A 24,155-nucleotide genomic window follows, 5' to 3' on the forward strand; every position below is an offset into this window, starting at 1 on the left:
ATGAAACTTGCAGAATACATGGTATCACACTATCACTGATGATGGTGAGTTTATTTATTTACCTTAGGTTCTGAACCCGTTTTGTATTTTCTATCATGATCCGGAGAAAAAGAGCTATAGAAAAGTCGAATTTAAAGGACTCATGGATGCTGAATTTAGGCGCAGTAATGGACTTGGAAACACACTTATACATCCGGTCCGTTCTTGCCTAAACATGGAGAGTCTCTTGTCTTTGTAACATTTGATTGTTTTTTTTTTTCCTTATGAATTGAAACTTAATTGTTCTTTTGTGATTTAATAATAGTAAGCAATATTGCAAAACATAAATGCACTAAGGAGCACCATTCTTATACCTTTTTTGAAGTTTAAGATAATTATATCAGTATGTGATCAGATGTATAGTAGCTTTCATTGACTCAAAAGTATCATATGTATTCAATGTGTTTTTTTTAGTGATTCACAAGTGAAAGAATCATATATCTGTACAATGAAATGTTTTCCAAACATTCTACGGGTCACAAAGTAGTGTGCATGCCGTATGATTATAGAGAATCCGATGATCAGTGTAGGGTTTTAACTTTGGGACCAGCTCAAGAACAATGGAGAGCTGTCAAAACCAACTACAAGCACAGCCCTTTCACTGGCAATCGCACAGAAGATTATGGACACTGCACATGCGTCAATGGTGTCTTATATTATCGAGCCGATATTGATTATGATCGGGTTATAATGAGGTTCCATGTAAGATCTGAAAATTTTGACGATGCAAATTACCATGGGAGGATAAGTATTGGCCTGTGATGATGGTATCTAATCAAGGAAGGTTAGTATGTCTTGGCTCCACCCATGATAGTGTTTCATTGTGGGTTTTGAATGATGCAAAACAATTCGAATGGTCGAATCATATTTTGTTACCTCTTTCTCACTATGGTCGGGGTTTAAAAAACAAGTTCAAACTAATAGGTATCACTGGTGATAATGAATTGATTTATTTACCAAGGACGGCGCTCAAATCTGATCTTCATATCATATATATTATTAATCCAATGACAAAGACGTTTCGACGAGTCGAGTACAATGGGATTGCAGATTATGATTTTCGACAACGCTATGGACTTGGAGACTGGAGAGAGACCCCTGCGTGAGATCCAATATTTCCCCAGTCACATGGAAACCTTCACGTCTTGATATATATTTTTTCTTATTTCTTATAGTGACACACTTTATTCATGCAGCTTTTATGATTTTTATTAATTCTACTATACTGAGAAGTACAGATAAGAAACTAACATTTAAAATATAAAAAAATTACATTGAAATGTCATTAGAAGTGTTCACGAAAGTGGTCTAGGCAGCCACCTGAACTGTTTAAAATAACATATATTTTATTTTATTATTTATTTTTAATTTTTAACTACATATATTTAAACTATTGAGTTTTATATGCATACGTGATTATAAACATTTATATGTTGTTAACATAACTTAAATAAATGTATTTTTCTTACTTTTGTTTATATTATATATATATATATTTTTTTAATTTCCTAACATATATTTTTACATAATTTTATATATATAATAATTTATGTTGTAAACGTCTAAACCGCCTAAAAACCGTGTAGACTCCGACTAAGCGTTCTAGGCGCTAGGCGTAGGGTCACCACCCAGATACCGCTTAACGCTTTCTTGAAAAGACAGCACAAACAAAATAGAATGATTAAAGGTAATAAAGACAACTAATCATATAATTAAACAGATTAATTCATGGGTTTATTTGAAAAGTTAGCACATTAAATCAGCAATATTACATTCTTTAAACGGAATCGTAAACAAAAGGCAATTCCATATATTATGGGATTAGTTGGATTTTTTGTTTAAGCAAAAAAAAAAAAATTAGATTTTGATAACAATAAATATGATCATGCCTAAAAATAGTTCTGGAATTTATTTGAAAACTAAAATATTCAGCGTAACAATAAATGTGATCAAGCGTAAAAATATGTAACAAATTCAAAAATTATTTCTTAACTACTAGGTTTTGAACCCAGCGTGGGTTTTTTAAATATTTTTAGATAAAATTATATAGAATTAATGATAGTTATGAAATATAGTATTCTGATAATTTAAGTTATTATTAAGATAATAATTTTATTTTAAATACACAATTAAAAAATATTAAAATCAGTTGTGTTTAAAAATCAATTCTGATCAAAAGAACTTTGAACCAGTTTTGGTTTCTCATATTCAATGGAACACCACCACTTATATCTTCGTGTTTTTTTTTCATTTACTTTTATATTCTTTCTCGTCATCTTCATTTTCAATTTTGTATGGTAGTTGTCATCGGTACTTTCACCATCTACTTCTTCGTTATACTCTTATTCTTATTTTCTCTTATCTGATTTTCTGTTTTCTTCTACTGGATAATCGTTGAGAACAATTTTGTTTTAAATTAACACATAACTTTCGTCCGCTTCTTTGTTATACTTTTATTCTTCCTCGTCTTCGTCCGCTTCCTTATTTTCTATCACTGAATAATCATTCAAAACTTTTTTGTTTTGAAGTACTACACAACTTACTTTTTGCTGGAAATTTTATTATTGTCTAAAATAAAGAACCGGAAATCAATTGTATGTGTAATCTAAATTGTTGGAAATTTTATTATTGTTTAAATTATCTCCTTTTTATTTTTTGTCGGCAAATATGTCTAAATTTTCTAAAATAAAGAACCAAAATAATCCGAATAAAACTTTTAAGTTTGGATGCCTGATTAATCATGCTTCCTGTTCATTTTTAAATTTCGTAAAAGCTAAGAACTTTTCAAAGTTTCAATATTTATAATATTTTAAACTTTTAAAAAATTTAAATATTATAATATTTAGAAACTTTTTAAAATATTATAATATTTAAAAACTTTTTAAATGTTTTTATTTGCTCAAATATAACATCAGATTAAACCGAATAAAACTTTTAAAATTGGACGCTTGATAAATCAAGCTTTCCTGTTCATTTGTTGTTAGAAGCATATTAGTCTTATTTATAATGGTTCTTATTTAGCATATTAGTCTAAAACTTTTCTACCAGATGTGGGACGGTATATATATGTTAATAAGTGAGATGTTAATAATATAGAAAACTATTATATTTTCAAAAATGTTAATAAGTGAGATGTCTGATCCATATTGGTTGTTTTAAATACTATGTGGACACCTTAAGCAAAAATGTTAATTAGTGAGATGACTAACTAATATTGGTTGTTTAAAATCCTATGTGCATAGCCTTAAGAGCTTATAGCTTCTACTTTTATCATGTATTAATTTTTAAGTTTGAAAGTGGTAAGATGAGTTACTGAACTGTTCTATGGTTTCATGTCTTTACATTTTAGTTATAATCTTATGGCTATTTTCATATGTTTAAGATTATCATAAAAATTTGTGATCTTTGAGTAAAATAATTTACAAAGTGAGCTGTCAAACAAAAAATTACAAGACATGAATGCACATGGGAACATTAAGCATATATAGATTAAAAAATCCAAATTAATGTTTATGTTTCTAACATGTAGGGGTTCCAAGTTGTATTTCAAATCTAGCTCCAATATCGTTCGGTTTTTGTTGTTGTTATTCATGCTAATCTTGTCATTATCGTTCCAATTTTATCATAAATCTCCGAAAGGATAATAATAATATATATCTTTGGATTTTTTCTAGTTACTTTATTTTGAAAAAAAAAAAAAAAGAAATAAAAAAGAAGAGAGAGTATATCACAGCTTTGTTAGGGTTCCCATATATATAATAAGAGAACGAATTATAGGGGTTTAAGCAAAGCTATCAAAGATCATCGCCATCAATTCCTTCGGATGAGAAAAATCGAGAAAAGCAGGTCATCGCCATCAATTCCTTCGGATGTAACGTCGAAGATACTTTCAAAGCTGCCAGCAAAATCAGTTTTGAGATCTCGTTGCGTTTCGAAGCAATGGTCCTCGATCAGCACCGATCCATATTTCATTAGCAACATGTTTCCAAAGCAGTCTTCATCGAGTCTTCTACTCTTGTTCAAAACAAAAGGAAAGCTGTTTGTTTTCTCCATTCAGAACCCGAACGAGCCTGATCAGCAAGTGGATAGTTATCAAATGAAATACCCTAGGTACTGTCGCTTGTCCTTCACGGAATCTGTCCAGGGCTTGATCTGCTTCCGGAGAGCAGCAACACCCTTCATTTGGAACCCTACCTTTAGAAAGTTCTCAACCTTGCCCAAACCCAAAACCACCTGGAAGGGTATATCAGTGTTTTTAGGATACGATCCCGTGGCGTGTGAACACAAAGTAGTGTCCATGCCTCGTGAGAAAACTTCTGATGAGTGTCGAATTCTTACGTTAACAGGATCAGCTACAAAAAAATGGAGAAGCATCAAGATCAACCATAAGCATCAACCTTTTATTAACTTTTTCAGTGGCAATGATGGGCGATGCATCAACGGTGTTGTATATTATAAAGCCAGCCTTGACAAATCCAATGTTGGCGTTATAATGAGTTTTGATGTCAGGTCTGAAAAGTTCCATGATGTGATAGAAATGCCATGGGGTAATAAATGGTGGGGTAAGCTTCTACCTTATGGGGGTAAGTTAGCTTGTGTTGGTCTTAACTCGAACCATACGAAAATCACACTTTGGGTTTTGGAGGATGCTAAATGGTTGTGCAAACACTATACTATACCATTTCGTGAATCATCCTGCGGATTAATTGGTACCACTGATGATGGTGAGTTTGTTTTTGTACCAACACACACTCTCCGATCGTTTTATATTATATATTATGATCCGGAGAAAAAGAGCTCCAGAAAAGTCGAATTCAAAGGAGTCGCGGGTGCTGACTTTATGCTCAGTAATGGACTTGGAAACGGACATCTCTATCGGTTACATACTTGCTTTAACATTGAGAGTCTCTTGGCTTTGTAACAACATTTGATTTTTTTTCTTTTTTCTTTTTCCTATGGAACTTCAAGGTTAATTATATTTTTTTTGTTTCGTTTTTGTCGAATATGATAATATTATCGTTCCTTACATAGGATTTCTATCTCATTACTAATGTCCTTTTGTGATTTAATAGTAAGCAATATCGCAAACCATAAAATGCACTAAGGAGCACCATTATTCTACTTTTTTGGAAGTTTAAGATTATACCAGTATTATATATGATCAGATGTATAGTGGCTGCTTTCATTGACTCAAAAGTATCAATATTCAATGTTTATTTTTTTTAGTGCTTCACAAGTGTAAGAATAATCATATATCTGTACAATGAAATGTCTTCCAAACATTCCTACGGGTCAAAATGTTGGAGCTCGATGGTCCAGTTAGATGCTAACTGGACCAAAAGATGGTCGGGAGCTAGACCTTCCCAGTCCTCTGGAGGATCTGTTGTCGACGAAGCTTCATGTAGATTCGACAAAAGCTCCTTCTTTAACTCCAACGGTATTTCTATAAAGTCTGCTCCATTTTCTACACTTACTTCCAGCAGCTGACAGATAATAATTACGATCAGGTTAATTCAAAAAGATCTGAGGTAAAAAACATGAATCTTGGAAAGAAACAATGAAGAATTTTGTTACCTGTTGAATCCAAGATAGACATATATCAAACAGAGTATGATCCAGGAGAAACTGTGTAATAGAATGGATAGCCTCGTTTCCAATATCACTCGAGAGTTGATCAAGAACAGGACCGGTCTTGTCCATTAACTTGACAAGCAAATGATCGTCTCCGGTAGATAATACCTCAGCAAATGCAGAGTCGGTGTCACCAACTCGGAGTGCATGCATCGCATTGCTCCAACTAGTCCAGATAAGGTCTCCCTTTTGTCCTCCACGTTCATCATCATCTTCGTCCATTATTGCTTCTGCTTGGGGAATAGATACTCGCCTATTCCTTGACGTTCCACACTCTTCTCCAGCCACACGTATTGCTTCAAGCGTAGCTTCATCTTTTGATGCTTGCCATACGCTTCTAGCAGAAGGTCCTTCACCTAGTCTTATGGGTACAGAGCTTTTGTCCCAAGCTCTTCTGCTATTACCTGAATGCTCAGAGTCCGAAGGACCAGTGCCATGTGTCCTCCTTGTACTGGCCTGAGTGTTTCTAGAAAAAGCTCCATTCTTAGAACTATCCCATCCATTTGCATCAGACCTCCATGATGCTGCCGCCTTTCCCCTCGCACCTGAAGATAATTTAAGTTTTGGTGACTAATAAATATCTTTCTGCAAATGGACTCAACAAGTTGCAGTTGTTTAACTGGGGAGATCAAGCAGTTTTACTTACCTGATTGCATGGAAATTTCTCTTGACATCTCTTCTACAATCCTCTCAAGACCTCTAACACGGTTCTCCAAACTTATCATGCCGTCGTGTGAACCACCCATGAAATCCTGCAATGATAAAGGAGTTCACCTTTTAAGAGTGAAACTTCTTCAAACCAAATCACTATATTGATTTGAAATCAAAATAGTACCTGCAACATATTCATTATGTGGGTTTGTTGTCTCTCCAAGTGCAATAACTGTCTCTGTAAAGGTGGCCAATTCCCTCTGTTTTCAGATGCCTCTGCCTGGATTACTTCGGTTTGATCCCCATCAAATGCTCTCAACCGTGAGTCACCTCCGTTCATTCTTTCATCAACCCCTTTTTCTCTTGCAAAGTCTCCAAAATGTCTTTGTTTGAGATGGACACCAGCTGTTCTGCACACACCTTTTGACCTACTCCTCGATACTGAAGTATTTGCATCTGATTCATCCTCTGTGTTTGAGTTCGACGAATTCATTTGCCTACAGGGAAGAATAACTTCAACTGGCATATCATCAGAACCTCTTTTTTCCAGTTTCTGGAAAAACTCTGGGTTAAGATCTTTGCCAGTCAATCGAGGTGCTTTTTTCCTCAAAATGAGAACTGCTTTTGAAATGGAATCTGAATTACTGCTCAAACCATCAGAAGAGCCTCGAATCACCAGCCCTGCTCCGTCGCTTGCAAATGAATCAGTTTCTCCGTTCCTTTCTGACATACATTGCTCAGATGACACATCCTTCTGTTCGTCAGATGTTCGAGCTTCACCTTTTCCAGCAATATTCTTCCAGACGTTTAGTGCTTCGGACAAGCTTTCTCTAACAGGTTTTATCTGCACGCCAAAGAAAATATAGCCGCTTTTCAGAATGAAGCATAAAGATGTCGGAAAAAGTATGTAATCCATCGAGAAGACCCAGTAGATTTGTAAATTATACTGTATAACGAACATCCGCAATTACTATTACTATCCAAGTCTAGCTTGTATACCTTTGGCACTGTTTAGTTGATCAGAAAAATTACACACGGCTTACTCATAAGGTTCTAAAGACAAGGGAGAGCTAATTTATCGTAACCATTAGAGTAATCTGCATTTCTTTCCCTGGTGTCAATATCCTTTCTAACCTTAGATATTGGCAAATGATTCCTCTTCCAGGAAGATCTTAAGAAAAGAACCCATAATTATGCTAACTGTTATAAGCTAAGATGTTAAATCCACAAAAAGTATAAAGTCGTTTCTTTACAGAAATTCACGTGACTGTAAGAACATAGTTTCACTGAAAAGAAATGAAATTGGAGTGTACCTTATCAAAGCGACAGGCTTCAAGAGCTGTAAGAGTGGAATCTGTTTTGTCTGCTACCAAACTGCTAGAATGGATGGCCAATGAGATTAAGACATCAGAAGCTGCTTTACGAGTAACCCAATTAGTACATCCAAGGCACTCGTGAATGCTGTGTAGCAGTGATGCCACACTCTGTGGTGCAATAGCTCCAACCTGCAACAATTTCATACCTCAAAATATGTAATTCATAGAGAAGACCCAGTAGATTTGACCACCAAGCAGATCAGAGATGAACAATGAACTTTAGACACATAAAGGTTTGCTTTCATCACATTTCTCTAGTAAAGGAGACCAAAACATAGCTTATCTCTTAGTCCAGTGCCACAAAAACATTTCTAGATTACATAAATCAAGATTCCAAAAGTCTGAGCACACCCCTTCGGGCCCTTCCTAATCTTCTTAGCATAGAAACACAAGTAGCCAAAACTAGAGACGAAGCACAAACTAAAAGCAGCTGAACATTTCAAGCAAGTGAATCTTAATCCAAGTTAAAAAGGCATTGTACTTTAGACAAACCACATTGCACAAACCTGGGACAAGCTTCCAACTACAGGCAAGAGTGAAGCCTTAGTAATATAATTGGGGCTATTCAAAAGCTTAGAGATTCTAGGGCATAGTTTTTGAAAAGCAGCAACGGGAGGCTGATCAGTAACTGAATCCACCATCTTCCCCATACAAATCGCAGCACCAGATTGTAAGCTTTTGTTCTGCTCCGCCATTGCTTCAAACAAGGGTTTAGCAAATAGCCCAACCAACGAAGAAGAAGAAGACCCAATTCCATCATCCTTCTCCTTGAGAAACTGCGCAGAGAGAGAGCCAATCGCGTCGCGACAAGCGTCGCGTACACCGTTATCAGCGTCCTTGAGACGCTTAACGATGTGAGAGATAATTTTGGCGAGCTGAGAAGAGGAGAGATCGGTGTAAGTGAGACAGAGAAAGGAGAGGAGTCGTATCGATTCTCTTTTGACCGGAGCTTTAGGATCGGAGAAGGAATCGAAGAGACAATGGAGAAGCACGGGAAGGAGGATATCGGGAGAATCGGAGACGGAGAGGACTGTTTTCTCGAGATCATCGACGGCAATCTGATAAGTGTCGCGATCACCGAGACGAGAGAGAGAGGTTAAGATCCTCTGTTTTAATTCAACCGTTGCTGAGTGTGACGAGACAGCGACGGAGGAGGATCTGACGGAGAAGGAAGATGGATTTGAAGAAGGTTTCATTGAAGGTTTCGTAAAGGTTGGTGATCGCATTGGATGATGTGAAGAAATAGATCAGAAGGAAGAAGAACTGAAGAAGAAGGACGTCTGGTTGGTTATTCCGGCGACGTTGCTAATATTTTTTCTGTTGGGGAGGAGTCTTGAGAGAGTGGAGACCACGTCTTTGCCATGTCATTGCTTCGTTGGTTTTATTTTTTTATCCAGAAAATATTCCATTTTTAAATTTAGTTTTAAGCCAATGACAGAAGCTTAAAGACTTTGAATTAGATTGCGAATAAAGAGGTTTTTTTTTTTTTTTCTTTTTTTTTTTGGTCAAAACCTTAAATCTTGGAATGATCAAATATCTATATATTCATTTTCCAAGTACAATTATTAAATCCTCAACTTCAAACTTATTTACAAGACTGCCATTGAATTAATTATTAATTAATCGATTTAATAAACTAATATTAATCGGTTTAGGAATAATAGATTCGGATCAAGAATAGAGTGACGCAGATCCTACTTTCCTTATTTTTAGTATCGGATTACTAACCTCTTAATTACGATTTTTATTATATGAATCAATCTTTATTACTAATTTCGCTCATATTATTTAGTAATTTTTTACTTACCAAAATTATCTATACTTAATGATTATCGTATAATATCTAATTTATTACCAATTGGGTTTAAGATATTTGATTTTAGATTATTTTGAATTTATAAATATTGTTTCCTAATATATCTCTATTAGTTTCTTTTGTTAAGATTGTGATCTAAAATTTTTTAGCAATAAATTGAAAGTTTAAGTCAAAAATCAAATTATTCGCTCCAAAATTTATGTTTCTGCAAGTCTATAAAAACCATTTTCGACTGCAATCGAGTCATCTCTCACTTTCACTCTGTTTTGTTTTAATGTTCGTTTACTTTTTGTTTTCTTTAAGCTAACCATAACTAACTATCCTATGAATAATTTCATGTGCCAGGGAGGAGATTTCATCATAAACTTGAGGAGACTTCACAGCCGGGAACAGAACAGGCGGCGAGTCGATGTACGGGGCCAAGTTCGATGACCAGAATTTCGAGAGGAAGCACACAGGACCAGGAATCCTGTAGATGGCGAACGCCGGAGCCAACACCAACGGATCTCAGTTCTTCATCTGCACCGTGAATACCAATTCGCTCGATGGTAAGCATGTGGTGTTTCGGCAGGTGGTGGAAGGGTTAGACGTCGTCAAGGTCATCGAGAAGGTCGGATATTTGTCTGGGAAGCCATCGAAGTAGGGGTTGTTGCCGATTGTGGTCAGCTCTCTTTAGGATCCATCATCTTAGAAGTCTCCTATGAATAATTTCTGCATTGTGTTTTTGTGTAGGATAAAATAAAGCATGAATCGAATACTTAAACTAGAAGTACCAAGTGAATTTTCATCTTGATCAATTCTTCTAATATTTTTATTTTACAATTTACATTCATCATCTCGATCCATATATATGAAGTGTTTATCATGTCTACTGTTAGAAATGTACAACAAAATTTAAGAAAAAAACTTCATTTTTGCATTCAAAGTTACATGTTTAAATTGATGGTCTAATTTGCATAGATCAATGATCTTGATTTTGATGATATGGGTGGATATTGCCTCTTACCCTATAGAGCACATTTAATGGGAACAAATTACAAAATATTTAACTTTAGTTTTGAACTAATAAATTTAAGTTTTATTAGAAATCCAAAAATAAAATATCTATTTAAAGAGAAGAAAAAAATCAAAGTAAGAAAAAATATATATATGCTTTTAAAATAAACAAAAGTTTGACTATGAGATTTTTTTAGTTTTAAACACAAAAAAAAAGTTGTTGACAAAAAAAAAACACACACACACACACACAAAAAGGGTTGTCATTCAGCAACTAATAATGATTGTTAAGAAAAAAAAAATAGATTGCTTTGAAACTATTTTTTCTTGGTTGTCACAAAAGAAAAAAAAACAAAAAAACAAAAAAGACAAAAACAGTATCTCAAATCTAACGGTGGAAATTAATCAAAATATTATTTATTGTCTTTTTAAGATAAAAGGGAGAAAATGAGTGGATAATAAAACCACTGACTCTGTTTTGCTTTAGTTGAAAGCATTAAGAGAGCCATGGCTTCTTCTTCTATCTCTTTCTCCTGCGCACCTTCTTTGACCACCTCACTCTTCTCCACCACTTCTTCTTCTTCTTCCCCAACGCTGCTCTCCTCTCGGTTTCTCGGTACCCGAAACTTAAAGCTTCAGATCCGACCAGCCAGACTCGGTCCCTCCAATGGGTCAAGAACAACTTGTTGGTTCAAGTTTGGCAAGAACGGTGTCGATGCTGAAAATGCCGGAATCTATGGCAGTCAGTCTCGTGACGACTTTGACAGAGACGACGTTGAACAGGTTTTTCTTCTTCTGGACTCGAATCAAATTGGTTTATAATTTTTACGAGGAAGAGCCTTAGGCTGGGTTCTGATTAATCATTGATGCATCTGTGGGTACTTATTAATCAAATTCTCCACTTTGGTTCTTGGATAATGATCTCAAACACAAACGCAAATGCCAACTTCTTTGAATTGTAAAGAAAACAGTGAACGAATATATTATTTAACAAACATTTGATCTTATGTGTAATATAATAAATGTTATGTTCTTGATGTGTTTTTGCAGTATTTCAACTACATGGGAATGCTTGCGGTAGAAGGTACCTATTCAAAGATGGAAGCTCTTCTTAACCTAAACATTCATCCAGTCGATATCTTGTTGCTGTTAGCCGCTACAGAAGGTGACAGACCTAAGATCGAGGAGCTTCTCAGAGCCGGTGCTGATTGCTCAGTCAAGGATGGTGATGGAAGAACTGCTATAGACAGAGCCAGCAGCGAAGAGATCCGTGACTTGATCCTTAACTACACTGCTCAAAAGGCTTGACTCCGCAGCTTGGTATTACCCCAAAGGAACCACATAAGTTGGGTTTTGAAATGTATGCGTTTGCTAGAACAAACTGTCTTTTTGAGTTCCGCGGACGAGTAAATTATAAAATCCATCTTCTTCCTTCTTGTCTTTCTCGCCTGTTTCTTGTTTCTTCTTTGGGGGTTCTTCTATGGTGCTTTGAGTTATTGCAGAGGAAGGTCTTTTCACGGGTAGAAACGCCACCTTGGTTGCTCTGCAACTCGCTTTTTTTGTGTCTGTGTTAACTTTTGCCGGGCTCACTGGATTTGTAGATTCATCATCGGGTTGTTCTGTATCTTCTGTTTGGGATCCATTGTTAGTCTTGGAAGAAACTGCTTCAGCAAAGGGGGTCGAACACTCTGTAGCACTAGCTTCACCGTTTTTATCTGCTCCAATAAGAGGAGAAGGAGGGATATCTTCTGCAATTGGAAAATTAAGTCGAAAGCAAAACTCTTTCAGTGAAGTACAAAACAGTGAGTTTCTGTATCTACTAGGTCCTTAACAATAAAAACCCATCTAAAAGCAAAGTATAAGCCTACATAATCGATCGGTGCTATGTACATAACCAGCATACGGTCTAGGCCTAGGGAAACCAAAAATAAACAGCCAAACAGTGATTTTTTGGAGATTCTTACCTCCAAGAGTAGAAGCAAACGTATGATACTGAACTGAACACTCCCTCGTTACAGCATCTTCTGGGTTTTCTGAATCTTCTGGTTGCATCGCATTATCAGTCTTGGACGAAGCTGCTTCAGCAATGGGAGAAGAACTTTCTCTCACAGTAACACCACCGTTGTCTACATCAAGCAAAGGAGAGAACTCTTCTGCAAGTGGCAGAATTCAATCGGAGAAACAAATTATCTAGTTAAGTACAAAAAAACATCGAAAATTTGGATCTTGCAACACTTTAGCCATCTAAACCAAAACTCTATAGGCAGAATTCTATACAAGTATGAGACAAGTGAGTGGTTCTGACTAGATCTAGGTAGTAAGGACATTGGAACTTGGGAACGAAAAAAGAACAACCAAATACGTAATTCTGTGAATTTTCTTACCCCCAAGAGGAGAAACAGATGTTTGATACTGTACCAAAGAATCCCTAGTTGTAGCATCTTCTGAAACGTTTTCCTCCATAGGTTTACTACTCTCATGCTTCTGTAATGTCTCGAGTAAGACATATTTATCCGTCTTCCACACACAATTCAACATTGTGATGCTCATGCACTCTTCTTCCTTTGGATAGTACTCGCGGAACACCTGTATTCAATTCCAATAGAAAAAAACAGAGTTAACTGACATGATCATTGAACTATGTAAGAAATAAACGAAAGGGTCCCCCAAAGAAGCTTTGACCAACCTCAACCCCATCCTGTGCTATCTTCACAGACTGTTTCTTCAGGGATGTAGAGGTAACCGAATTGAAAACTGTCACAGCATCAAGTAATATCTGCATAAACCCAAATTGATACAGAAAATAAGCACATAATGCAGACTATAACTACAACAAGATCAATCACAGTGTGTGCCTATCAGATCATAGACTGGAGAAACTGCCAACAATGTTCTTTTTAGTTTTGTTTGGATTAGGCAGAACAAAACCAAAAGTGAACTTACTTGTTGAACTAACACTCTGAGACGTGCAAGCAGCGCCAAAAATGTCACGGAAAATCCTACGAAAAATGAACGAGCTAGCAGAGTAGATATCCCACTGTAGAACAAATATCATAAACCGAATGCGATTAGGTCTAAGAGATTTACACAAAGAGTTGAACTCATGAGTCAATTAATACCTAGCAGCCTTTAAGATGGGTTCAGTCATCTGCAACAAAGACAATGATGAGTCAGAACACTCAGAATCAATTTCACATGTATGAGCAACAAAAGAGAGGTTCATAAGAAGAGCATACCTGTGAGAGTAAATGAAGAGTTCCACGAAGTCGTTCCAAGACATTTGGTTTCCCAGTATCACATTTTTTCAACTTCAAGCTACACATATAAACCCCAAAAATGAAGCTCCTTATTACAAAATTCTCATAAATCAGTAAAAATCTCAAGAGAAGAAAGAGAGAAACGCATACCTCTCCAAAACATGAATCTTCTGTTTACTTATTTTCCCAGAAATAACATGAAAGCAAGGTCTCAGTATACCCTCCATGTTTGCTGTTCGTAAAATTCTCAAATCCCTTCTCACCTGAGAAGCAATCAAAACAAAAACAAAAATCGATTTTGCTAAAATTGAACTCCACCCAAAAACAAGAGAATCGAAAAAGACATACCTTGAGAAGGTATTGGAAATAGGAGCATCTCCGATGCTGGTTCTTATTCTTGTAAACCATTCTGTCGAACACAGCGTGCTCAAGTTCAAGCTGACTAAGCTGACTCTTCAGCTTCTCCTCTAGAGCTTTGACTTGTGAATCATCATCCATGGGAGTTTTACACTTCTTCCAGCTAATTTAATGGATCTTTCAATTAAAATTCTGATAAAATTTCTCTAATTCGAACGAGACGAATTTAGGGTTTTGTGTTCTTTAAAACCTTTTGTTTAATTGAGCTCTGTCTGCTGCTGCTATAACAAAGTTTTAATTTCGTTTAAGAACGACGAATGCTCAAGAAGAACCAGCCCTAAACCAACATCTAAATCGAATCGATTCAAAGCCGGTTTATTTCTAAACCAAAAGAGACATTAGATTTGGATATAAAAATACTTTTAAATCAAAATTTGAGTCATAAGAGAGACCCTCTCTCTCATCAAGATGGACACATGTTCCTTTGTAATAGGATCATAGTAATTTTTTTTATAGTAAATCATATTTTACATAGTTATGAATTCAATTAAATAGTTTATATTTTCTTATTTTTTGTTTTTCTAAGGTCAGAAAATAAAATATTTATAAATGAAGCTCCATTATGCATAAATTTAAATTTTATTCCAATATTATTTTAATTGATATTACTTAAGCTAGATTAATCTAAAATATTTTTCAAAATATTACTTTAGTTAATACAATAACATGTTATTTAAAAAACAGAAATTTAAAAAATTAATTTTATTTTTTATTTTATACAATGTAGTTTTATGCTTAATAGTATTATTAAATAGATAATTTTGTGCAAAACTGGTTTTAACTTTTAAATAAGAAGGTTGTAGGGAGGCAAAACTTTGACGGCCTGGTGGGAAAAGTAGAAGCCGAGGAAGACTTGAGGTTTAAAAAACAAAAAGATTTGAACTTGGGAATTAGCAAGAAGATCATTATGGAGGAGTTTGCTAAGGCTGGTTTCAAACCTCCACTTTGATTTAAGTCCCTCTTGTATTTTGATTTAAGATCCAATGATGAATCCAGTATTTGATGACTCTTTCAGCGTTGTATTTTGATTTAAGACCCTCGTGTATTTTCGTCGCTAATTTTATGCTAAATGTGTTTCGGTTACAATTTGTAAACCAAAACTGGTACGTTTCTGTTCCGGTTCTATTTTCCAATGCAATTTTTATCCAAACATTGCTACGTGTTCGGTTTTGGGTTTTAGTAGTACTCAAAGTTTGTGTGTATGGGGAAGTTTATTTTTAACCATGCTGAAAGGATTCACGATCATCTCTCTCCTTTATTTCTCAATGAACACGATAAAGCAACCTAGGCTTTCTTATAGAATCCATATCTCTCACATAGCAATAATAGGCTCCCTCACAATTTGATCAGCTGAAGTTTTATATTGACAAAAATCATAAAGAAATAAACATTTATAGGTCTTCTTGATTGTTTGTCTATATTAAAGCTCAATGTTTCGTTATCCTTCATATTCATATATTATATAGGTCTTCTAAGTGCTAGTTATATGAAATGTGTATATCACTTACATTAGAAATAAACAACACACGCACACAAGCATACCGTAGTATGCTGCATACGCCAATATACCAACTTAGCTGAAAAGATATAGAAACAGAATAACAACGATATCAGAAGGCAAAACAGAGGAAGAAGAACAAGGCGAAGCTGTGATGAAATGATATGGACCAGACCAGTGTTAGCGTGAAGGAAGTGTGACCATCTCTGAATATAGCGGTGGCTACATCTGTGTTGACCTCCAGTTCTATTTAACTATTGGATGGTCTAAAGATAAACCTTTCTTTGCCTTATAGAAAGGTAGGCCCTGATCATCATAGTGGCTTGTGATTTGTGAAAGAAAGGCTTGTAAACTGTTTCTATGTTTTTAGTTTCTTGCAACATCTATCTTTTTTGTTTTGACAATCAAAAAAAGAGGGATGGATGCAACACGAGGACTTCCCGGGAGGTTATTAGGGACCATTGTATAAATATCTATAAATATCTTCACTTATGTTATATTTCCTATTGTAAAGAGTCTTGGTCCTCAAGTCTATAATATTCTCTAGGGTTCTTAGGGATTGTATATATATTTTTGTAAAGATTAATGAGAGGATTAACTTTGACGCCTACCACATTGTTTTGGTAGCAGAGCGGGTTTGAAAAAAAAAAAAAGAAGAAATAAGAAAGAAACAATGACTACGGGAGAAGATGGTGACAAACAAATCGCACTCGCGAAAGGCGGTGCAAGTGGGGGACAAAACACGGCGGTGGATAAGGCTACACTCTCACCGATGTACCTTCATCCATCTGACGGACCAGAGAATCTAATCACCACGGTGCAGCTAAGGGGAGAGAACTATGAAGATTGGTCCAAGCATGTGCGGAACGCCTTGCGGACGAAGAGAAAGTTGGGATTCATCGATGGCTCTTTCACCAAGCCGTTGACGGAAGAGGAGATAGAGCAATGGGAGGTCGTAAACTCAATGGTGGTAGCGTGGCTCATGAATACTATTGAACCCACGCTTAGAACCTCTGTTTCCATGGTTGATGAAGCAAAGGTTCTTTGGGATGACTTGCAACTACAGTTTTCTGCAGGAAACGGACCACGGATAGGTGAAATTCGGGCAGCCTTGACAAATTGTCGACAAGGAGGGGATACCGTAATGGTATATTTTGGGAAGCTCAAAAAGATGTGGGATGAATTGGCAATATATAAGCCAATTCGGACGTGTACATGTGGGGAATTGGCTGCTCAACTGGAAGAGGATCGGGATGAAGAGAGACTTAACATGTTTCTCAACGGCTTGGATGATGCTCGCTTTGGAACAGTACGTTCTACAATTACGAGCTTAGAACCTCTACCGAAGCTTTCTCAAGTTTATCAACGTATCATCCGGGAGGAGAGACAACAAACGGTGATACGAAATAGAGAGACAAACACCGCAGATGTCGTTGGGTTCTCGGTGGCAGCTGGATCACGTGGCAGTTGTCCTTACCGTGAACCTTAAAAGGATGTAACATGTACTCATTGTGGGAAGTATGGGCATGCACAAGCCGATTGTTTCCAGTTGAAAGGCTATCCCGAATGGTGGGGAGAGAGAGGGCGTGAATTTGGTGAACGCGGCAAAGGAGGTGGTGCTCGCGGGAGATTTGGTCGTGGTGGTGGAGCGTTTGGAGCCTCTGGTCGTGGAAGAGGCAATGGAGGTCGTGCGAATTCCACACAAGCACCACAGCTGAATGCTGTTCAAGCAGCTCATGTTGGGAATATGAAAGTGGTGCTTGATCGGAGTGCTTTCCCACAACTGACGGATGACCAGTGGAGTGCGGTTCGACAGTTCGTCAACACAACTAAGCAAGATTCTGTTGACAAACTGACTAGTAAGAAAGATAATGTAGATTTTATTATCGACATAGGAGCTTCTCACCACATGACATGGAAGCTGGACCTTTTGAGCAATGTTTGTGATATATATCCATGCTCGATTGGATTACCAGATGGTGATAGAGCAATTGCCGTTAAACAAGGGGATATTTGTTTAGGGGGAGATTTGTGGCTTCGGGGCGTTTTATATTCTCCACAATTGCAATGCTCTTTGATATCTGTTGCTAAATTACTTAAATTGACAAAGGGTTCAATGACGTTTACTGAAGATTTATGTGTGTTGCAGGACCGTACTTCGAAGATGCTGATTGGCGGTGAAGAGTGTGGAGAGTGTGGAGGGGTCTATGTTTTGCGAGGTGTTATGGGGACTCAAGCTCAGGCAGCATCCAGTTTAGGAGCAAGAGACTTATGGCATCGCCGTTTAGGACATCCATCTAGTAGGGTTTTATCGTTTTTATCGGGTTCTGTTGATGTTGGAAAAACTGTGGAGTCAAAAGTCATTTGTGATGTATGTTTTCGAGCTAAACAAACTTGTGATTGTTTTCATGAAAGTTCTAATAAAGCTGCTGAGTTATTTGATTTGATTCATTGTGATGTTTGGGGCCCTTATCGTACTATTTCCTCTTCGGGGGCCGCATACTTCCTTACTATTGTGGATGACTTCTCCCAAGCTATTTGGATTTATCTTCTTCACGAAAAACGTGAAGTAGCTGATTCTATTAAGAAATTTTGTGCTATGTTGCTAGACAATTTGACAAAAAGGTTCGTGTGGTGCGGAGTGACAATGGATCTGAATTTATGTGCTCAAGGGGATTTATACGCCTCAGCAAACATCTTTTGTTTATACGCCTCAGCAAAATGGTCGTGTCGAGCGCAAGCACCGTCATATCTTGAACGTGTCTCGATCTCTCATGTTTCAAGCAAGCTTACCAATTCGATTTTGGGGAGAATGTGTTATGACGGCTGCACATTTGATCAATCAAACACCATCTACTATCCTTCATGGGAAAACACCTTATGAATTACTATATGGATTGGTACCTCTGTTTGATCGTCTCAAGGTGTTTGGATGCTTATGTTTTGCTCATAACAAGTCACGTGATAAGGATAAGTTTGGAGAACAGGGTCGCAAGTGTGTGTTTGTGGGATATCCATATGGTCAGATAGGATGGCAAGTCTTTGATATCGAGAAGGAGGAATATTTTGTATCTCGTGACGTTATCTTCCATGAACATGTATTTCCATTTGCAGTATCAAGAGAGTCACTTACAGCTCCGCGACATGCCACAGTGAAAGAGGATGTGCGTGAAGATGATTTTGTGAGTTTTGACAAGGAAGGATCAATCAATCCTCTTGCCGGACCGACCAATCCGCAGGAATCGTTGATTGTGGATAAAAGTACAGAAGATGATGGACCGACCGATCTCACACCACGATCGGTCGATCCAACAGTGGTTCCGCCTTTACCATTGGATACAGAGACTGATCGATCTAAGGGGGAGACTGATCGATCTCAGGGGCAGACTAATCAATCTACGGGGGAGACTGATTAATCTAAGGGGGAGACTGATCGATCTCAGGGGGAGATTAGCCAACCTGTGTTGGTTTCTGATCTGCAACCAGAATTGGGAATTGGAAAACGTCCTAAGCAACCTCCAGTTAAGTTGAATGACTATATCCTGAACACAACGCAATGTATAACTGACCCCTCACCACACACTCCCACTTCAGCATCTTCACCTCCAGGTACGGTCCTCTATCCGATTTCAAACTATGTTACATGTGATCGTTTTTCGGGATAAGCACAGGGCTTTTCTTGCGGTAGTTACTTCTGCAGTGGCACCAAAGACATACGCTGAAGCTGTTCAAATTAAGGTTTGGTGCAAGGCAATGGGTTTTGAGGTTGATGCTCTTGAATTGCTTAATACATGGTATGAAACTGATCTTCCCCCGGGAAAAAGGCACTTGGGTGTCGTTGGGTTTACACCATTAAGCATCATTCTGATGGTTCTATCGAACGCTATAAAGCACGTCTGGTTATTCGGGGGAATCGACAAATTGTAGGGAAAGATTATGAAGAAACTTTTGCTCCTGTTGCCAAGATGACTACGATTTGAATGTTTCTCAAAGTGGTGGCTGCAAAGAATTGGGAGGTGCATCAAATGGATGTTCACAATGCATTTCTTCATGGTGACTTAGAGGAAGAGGTCTACATGACATTACCTCCAGGTTATCGAGGATCAGGTCAAAATAAAGTTTTATGCCTTCGCAAGTCTTTGTACGGATTGCGCCAGGCATCGCGTTGTTGGTTTGCCAAACTAACAAATGCTTTACTCGAGTATGGTTTTGTTCAGACATATCCTGATTACTCAATATTTTACTTAGAATGTGGGGATGTGAGGCTATACGTTTTAGTCTATGTTGATGATCTGTTGATTGGTGGCAATAATTCAAGAACTATTTCTCGGTTTAAAATGAAAGATTTGGGTCATCTCAAATACTTTCTGGGTATTGAGGTTGCGAGATCTCCTCGGGGTATCTATTTGTCTCAACGCAAATATACTTTGGATATTATCGACGAATGTGGACTGTTAGCCTCTCGGCCATTTGAGAGACCAATGGAAGAGAATCATCGGTTGCAAGTCATTGAAGAAGGTCCTTATGCTGATCCAGGGCGATATCGTCGTCTTGTCGGATGCTTAGTGTATCTCACGGTTACACGTCCTGATCTTACTTATGTTATTCATATTCTTGCACAGTTTCTCAAGAAACCGCAGGTCAAACATTGGGAAGCAGCACTTCAGGTGGTTCACTATCTTAAAGGCTGTCCTGGACAAGGGATTTTGTTGACTGCTAATACTGATCTTACACTCTCTGCTTATTGTGATGCTGACTATCAGACCTGTCCTCGTACTCGCTGCTCATTGTCCGGTTATGTTATACTTCTAGGTGGGTCTCCTATTGCGTGGAAAACAAAGAAGCAAAAGACAGTTTCACTCTCTTCTGCTGAAGCAGAGTATCGAGCGATGCGTTACACGACTGGTGAATTGAAGTGGGAACATGAACTTCTATCCTACTTTGGGGTTCGACATGATACTGCTATACCACTTTTCTGTGATAATCAAGCTGCTCTACATATTGCAGCAAACCCTGTTTTCCATGAGCGTACTAAGCACATTGAAGCAGATTGCCATTTTGTACGAGACGCACTCAAGGCTGGGCTTATTGTGACCTTCAAGATACACACTTCCAACCAGCTTGCTGATATTTTCACTAAGTCTCTTGGCGGTCCACAGTTTTCTTATCTTTTGCGCAAGTTGGGCATTCGGGATCTTCATGCGCCAACTTGAGGGGGAGTATTAGGGACCATTGTATAAATATCTATAAATATCTTCACTTATGTTATATTTCCTATTGTAAAGAGTCTTGGTCCTCAAGTCTATAATATTCTCTAGGGTTCTTTGGGATTGTATATATACTCTTCTAAAGATTAACGAGAGGATTAACTTTGACGCCTACCACATTGTTTGAGGTCACCCATCCTAGTACTACTCTCGTCCAAGCACACTTAACTGCGGAGTTCTGATGGGATCCGGTGCATTAGTGATGGTATGATCGCATCCCTCTTGCAACATCTATCTATAATAGTATAATTGCAGCACTTTTTGCTCAAAAATATGTTTTTGGAAACATTTACCATTGAATGCCATTAAATGCTTATATTTATATTCAAACAAGTTTAGTTAACTCTCTCAACTATCCTTATAACTAAACATAATTAAAAAAAAACATATATATAATTTTCTACATTTAATATAGATATTTAGAAAATTTATTCTAGATTAAAAAAATTTATTCTCCTATCATCTCTTTTTGATTTTAAAGTTTAAATGTAAATCATCATATAATACATAAAGTTAATAAAAAGAATATTGTCTGCATATATTGTAATTTGAATTTTTAAAACGAACATGTCTTACTCAATTAATATAAAAAGTGTATGTCTAACATACAAATATAGTAAATTTATCGTATATAGTAAATTATAAAATTTTAAGAAGTTTATAATATATAACTGATATATCTAAACTTAATAAAAAGTTTAAAATTATGAATATTTAAACATATTAAAGTTTCAAAATAACACAAACGAGTTATATTACATGACAGATTATGTGACATGATAGGATTGAATTGATAATACATGCACCATCGTTGACAAGGAAGACACTAAAAGATATTCACTACTAACTTTAAGCCTTTTGAACCCATAAAAGCCTCGGTTTTCCAGTTTGGTGCTCTGTTTAACACTGAACCTCTCCATCAATAGCTTATTCCCCTTGAGAAATACAGAATTATGGTGATGGATAGAAGACGGGTCGTGTTCAGAACATTGAGAAGTACAGTACATGAGGTTCTATACGAGTACAATTTCCCTGTGGAGCTTCGATGGCCATATGGGGAAAATTCAAACCTTAGATATCATAACATAGCTGCACATTATGCAAACCGGTATTACTGTGATCCTAATGTGAAGGGGTTAATAATTTCCGGTGAAGAGAGTTTCATGTCTTCATTGCATGGAGAGTTAAACCTCTGGCTTACAGATCGTATTTTTAAACTGGTGGAAGTAGAGTATGGTGGCTTAGATGGTTTTAATAGGGCTATGAATCTTGTCAGTTGATGTCTTGATAAACATTAGGTTCACAATAGAGAAACACATGCTGCAATATTTTTTTTCATCGGCTAAGATCTGAGGAGGGGATGTGTTTTTTGGGCTGGATGATTCACTCAAACAAATCTCCAATGATTCAATTGCTACACTGATTGTTTGGGAAGAATCAGAGGTAATGGTAAGAGTTATGAACTCTTCAGGTAGAAGGAATGTTGAACTCTTGAGAGAAGACCAAGCCCACCAAATCTTCATTTTACTATTTTAACAATATCATATAAAATATGTCGAATCAAACTGATTTAATTAAACAAAAATTGTAGTGTGATATAGAACACAAATTATATACTAAATCACTAAAATTAACAAAAATAGTACATTAACAAAAAAATTGTATTAGAACCCGCGGTATATCGCGGTCATAATCTAGTAACTTGATAAACTCGAAACCATCAATCGATAATCGATATCAAGTGCAAGGTAGAATAGTAACATACTAACACATTTACATTATTATCGTGGGATGGATGATAGAAATGTATAAATTAGTTTTAATTATTGGAAAACCAATCGGGTTGACAAGAAACTAAACCGTCTTCAGTTCGATTTGGTTAGTTTGTTTTTGATCTCTCGACAAAATTGTAAAGACAAAAGCACAAATGGTGAACTAGTGATTCCAAAAATTACTCACGGCTGGATTAAAATTTTTAATTAAAACTGAGGGAAAATTCAGCAAATACGCTCTTAAGGATGTGTCAAGTGAAGTTCATACTCTTTTTGGTAACAAGTATTGTTGGTACTAGTCGTAGTGGTCTTTTTTAATCGTCATAGATTCATAAACTAACTTAGCCTGTTGGGTTGAATCTTATACACATACATGATTGATACATAACTTACGAATATTATATATAGTCATTTTGTATTTTATTCTTTATGAAATATTTTTATTATACTTCGTAAAAGACCCCTTGTGGAAAGATATTGCGTAAGCACACTAATGAGATGGACGATATTGCGCAAGCACACTGTTTTAAAAGATCTGAACTTAAAATACATCAGTCGACAAATGGAGAATTGTTATTTTAAATAATCTGTTTGACAAACCAAAATTGAAGAATCTTATAATAAATGTTGTTTTCTTTCTAGTTTCCTCATTGTTTTGATCATGTAATTCATATACTAGCTACATTCTAATTTTAGAGTTTTATAAAGAAGTTAAATTTATGAACGTACTTCTTTTAAATGAAACCCCATTTTAGCCTACGTAAATGATATATATCATCCTAAGATAGAAATTTGTTTTCTATGTTTTAGGTTTTTTTAAATTTCTTTGTTAAAAGGAGAAATATATGTCGTCTCCGAGAAATTAAACTATTTAGTAGCATCATCTATGAACTAGAGAGTAGATGACATGTGTGTAAAAAAATAAGAAATCAAATGATTTTAAGAGAGACGGCCAAATACAAAAATTAATGTTTCGAGAGAGTACTTGGTTCTTACTTCTTGAAATAAATAAATTTTGGTCAATGATCAAGACATGTAATTCGTGGGGAAGTGGTAATAAAGATTCAACGAGAATGTGGATTATAACGTGGCAAGCAGGCGAAAATAGTCTTCACTTAATTTAAAAACACTAATTAAAAAACGAAACGTGATGAAGGTAATAGTGAGGTTAAGGCCAAATAACAAAAAAAAAAACGACGTATATAACTAATACATGGTTATTTTATAATAAATCAATGGTTTGTATATAATATAGTTGGTCCACGATTCTTGAACCTTTTGAGTCCGGCAAGACAATTTCATAAAGAAAAAATTCTTTGGATTGAACAGAATATATAGTTAGATAGATGTAATACCTATTGGATTTAAGTAAAATAGCTTTGATGTAACACCTCTTGTATTTTTGGGTTGTTAATACCATCATCCAAGATGTGAA

The 24,155-nt window shown here is 36.3% G+C and overlaps 3 protein-coding genes and 1 pseudogene across 3 annotated transcripts; 2 read left to right on the plus strand and 2 right to left on the minus strand.

The window, feature by feature from the left end:
• Positions 1 to 3,848: 3,848 nt before the first annotated feature.
• On the plus strand, positions 3,849 to 5,001 carry LOC104759933 (putative F-box protein At1g50880; annotated as a pseudogene).
• Positions 5,002 to 5,197: 196 nt separating this feature from the next.
• Positions 5,198 to 9,133, minus strand: LOC104758387 (TORTIFOLIA1-like protein 1). Its single transcript, XM_010481248.3, has 6 exons — positions 8,204 to 9,133; positions 7,635 to 7,826; positions 6,506 to 7,165; positions 6,317 to 6,422; positions 5,614 to 6,215; positions 5,198 to 5,522 (listed from the first exon to the last, which is right to left on the minus strand). Exons 1-6 carry the CDS (start codon positions 8,921 to 8,923, stop codon positions 5,325 to 5,327), a joined length of 2,478 nt encoding a protein of 825 aa, XP_010479550.1. The 5' UTR covers positions 8,924 to 9,133; the 3' UTR covers positions 5,198 to 5,324.
• A 1,819-nt stretch (positions 9,134 to 10,952) lies between these two features.
• LOC104758390 (protein LHCP TRANSLOCATION DEFECT) lies at positions 10,953 to 11,943 on the plus strand. The gene is made up of 2 exons (XM_010481249.2): positions 10,953 to 11,292; positions 11,560 to 11,943. The coding sequence occupies exons 1-2, from the start codon at positions 11,017 to 11,019 to the stop codon at positions 11,815 to 11,817; spliced, it is 534 nt and encodes a 177-aa protein (XP_010479551.1). The 5' UTR covers positions 10,953 to 11,016; the 3' UTR covers positions 11,818 to 11,943.
• Positions 11,466 to 14,446, minus strand: LOC104758389 (uncharacterized). Its single transcript, XM_019239029.2, has 9 exons — positions 14,115 to 14,446; positions 13,917 to 14,029; positions 13,746 to 13,824; positions 13,629 to 13,657; positions 13,453 to 13,546; positions 13,196 to 13,285; positions 12,894 to 13,095; positions 12,474 to 12,662; positions 11,466 to 12,257 (listed from the first exon to the last, which is right to left on the minus strand). The coding sequence occupies exons 1-9, from the start codon at positions 14,262 to 14,264 to the stop codon at positions 11,881 to 11,883; spliced, it is 1,323 nt and encodes a 440-aa protein (XP_019094574.1). The 5' UTR covers positions 14,265 to 14,446; the 3' UTR covers positions 11,466 to 11,880.
• Between the last annotated feature and the right edge of the window lie 9,709 nt (positions 14,447 to 24,155).

This window comes from Camelina sativa, chromosome 17, assembly GCF_030686135.1.
Source record: "Camelina sativa cultivar CO46 ecotype springtype chromosome 17, ASM3068613v1".
NCBI lineage: Eukaryota > Viridiplantae > Streptophyta > Magnoliopsida > Brassicales > Brassicaceae > Camelina > Camelina sativa.

Excerpts from the sequence above, each read along its gene's own strand:
- LOC104758387 (XM_010481248.3), bottom strand. The coding sequence starts at position 8,923 with ATGCGATCACCAACCTTTACGAAACCTTCAATGAAACCTTCTTCAAAT. Across the intron at positions 7,166-7,634 it reads AAGCCTGTCGCTTTGATAAG|ATAAAACCTGTTAGAGAAAG; the intron begins GTACACTCCAAT and ends TTTGGCGTGCAG. Across the intron at positions 6,423-6,505 it reads ACATAATGAATATGTTGCAG|GATTTCATGGGTGGTTCACA; the intron begins GTACTATTTTGA and ends TTATCATTGCAG.
- LOC104758390 (XM_010481249.2), top strand. The coding sequence starts at position 11,017 with ATGGCTTCTTCTTCTATCTCTTTCTCCTGCGCACCTTCTTTGACCACC. Across the intron at positions 11,293-11,559 it reads ACAGAGACGACGTTGAACAG|TATTTCAACTACATGGGAAT; the intron begins GTTTTTCTTCTT and ends GTGTTTTTGCAG.
- LOC104758389 (XM_019239029.2), bottom strand. The coding sequence starts at position 14,264 with ATGGATGATGATTCACAAGTCAAAGCTCTAGAGGAGAAGCTGAAGAGT. Across the intron at positions 13,286-13,452 it reads TCAGAGTGTTAGTTCAACAA|ATATTACTTGATGCTGTGAC; the intron begins GTAAGTTCACTT and ends GGGTTTATGCAG. Across the intron at positions 12,663-12,893 it reads ATCTGTTTCTCCTCTTGGGG|AAGAGTTCTCTCCTTTGCTT; the intron begins GTAAGAAAATTC and ends TGCCACTTGCAG.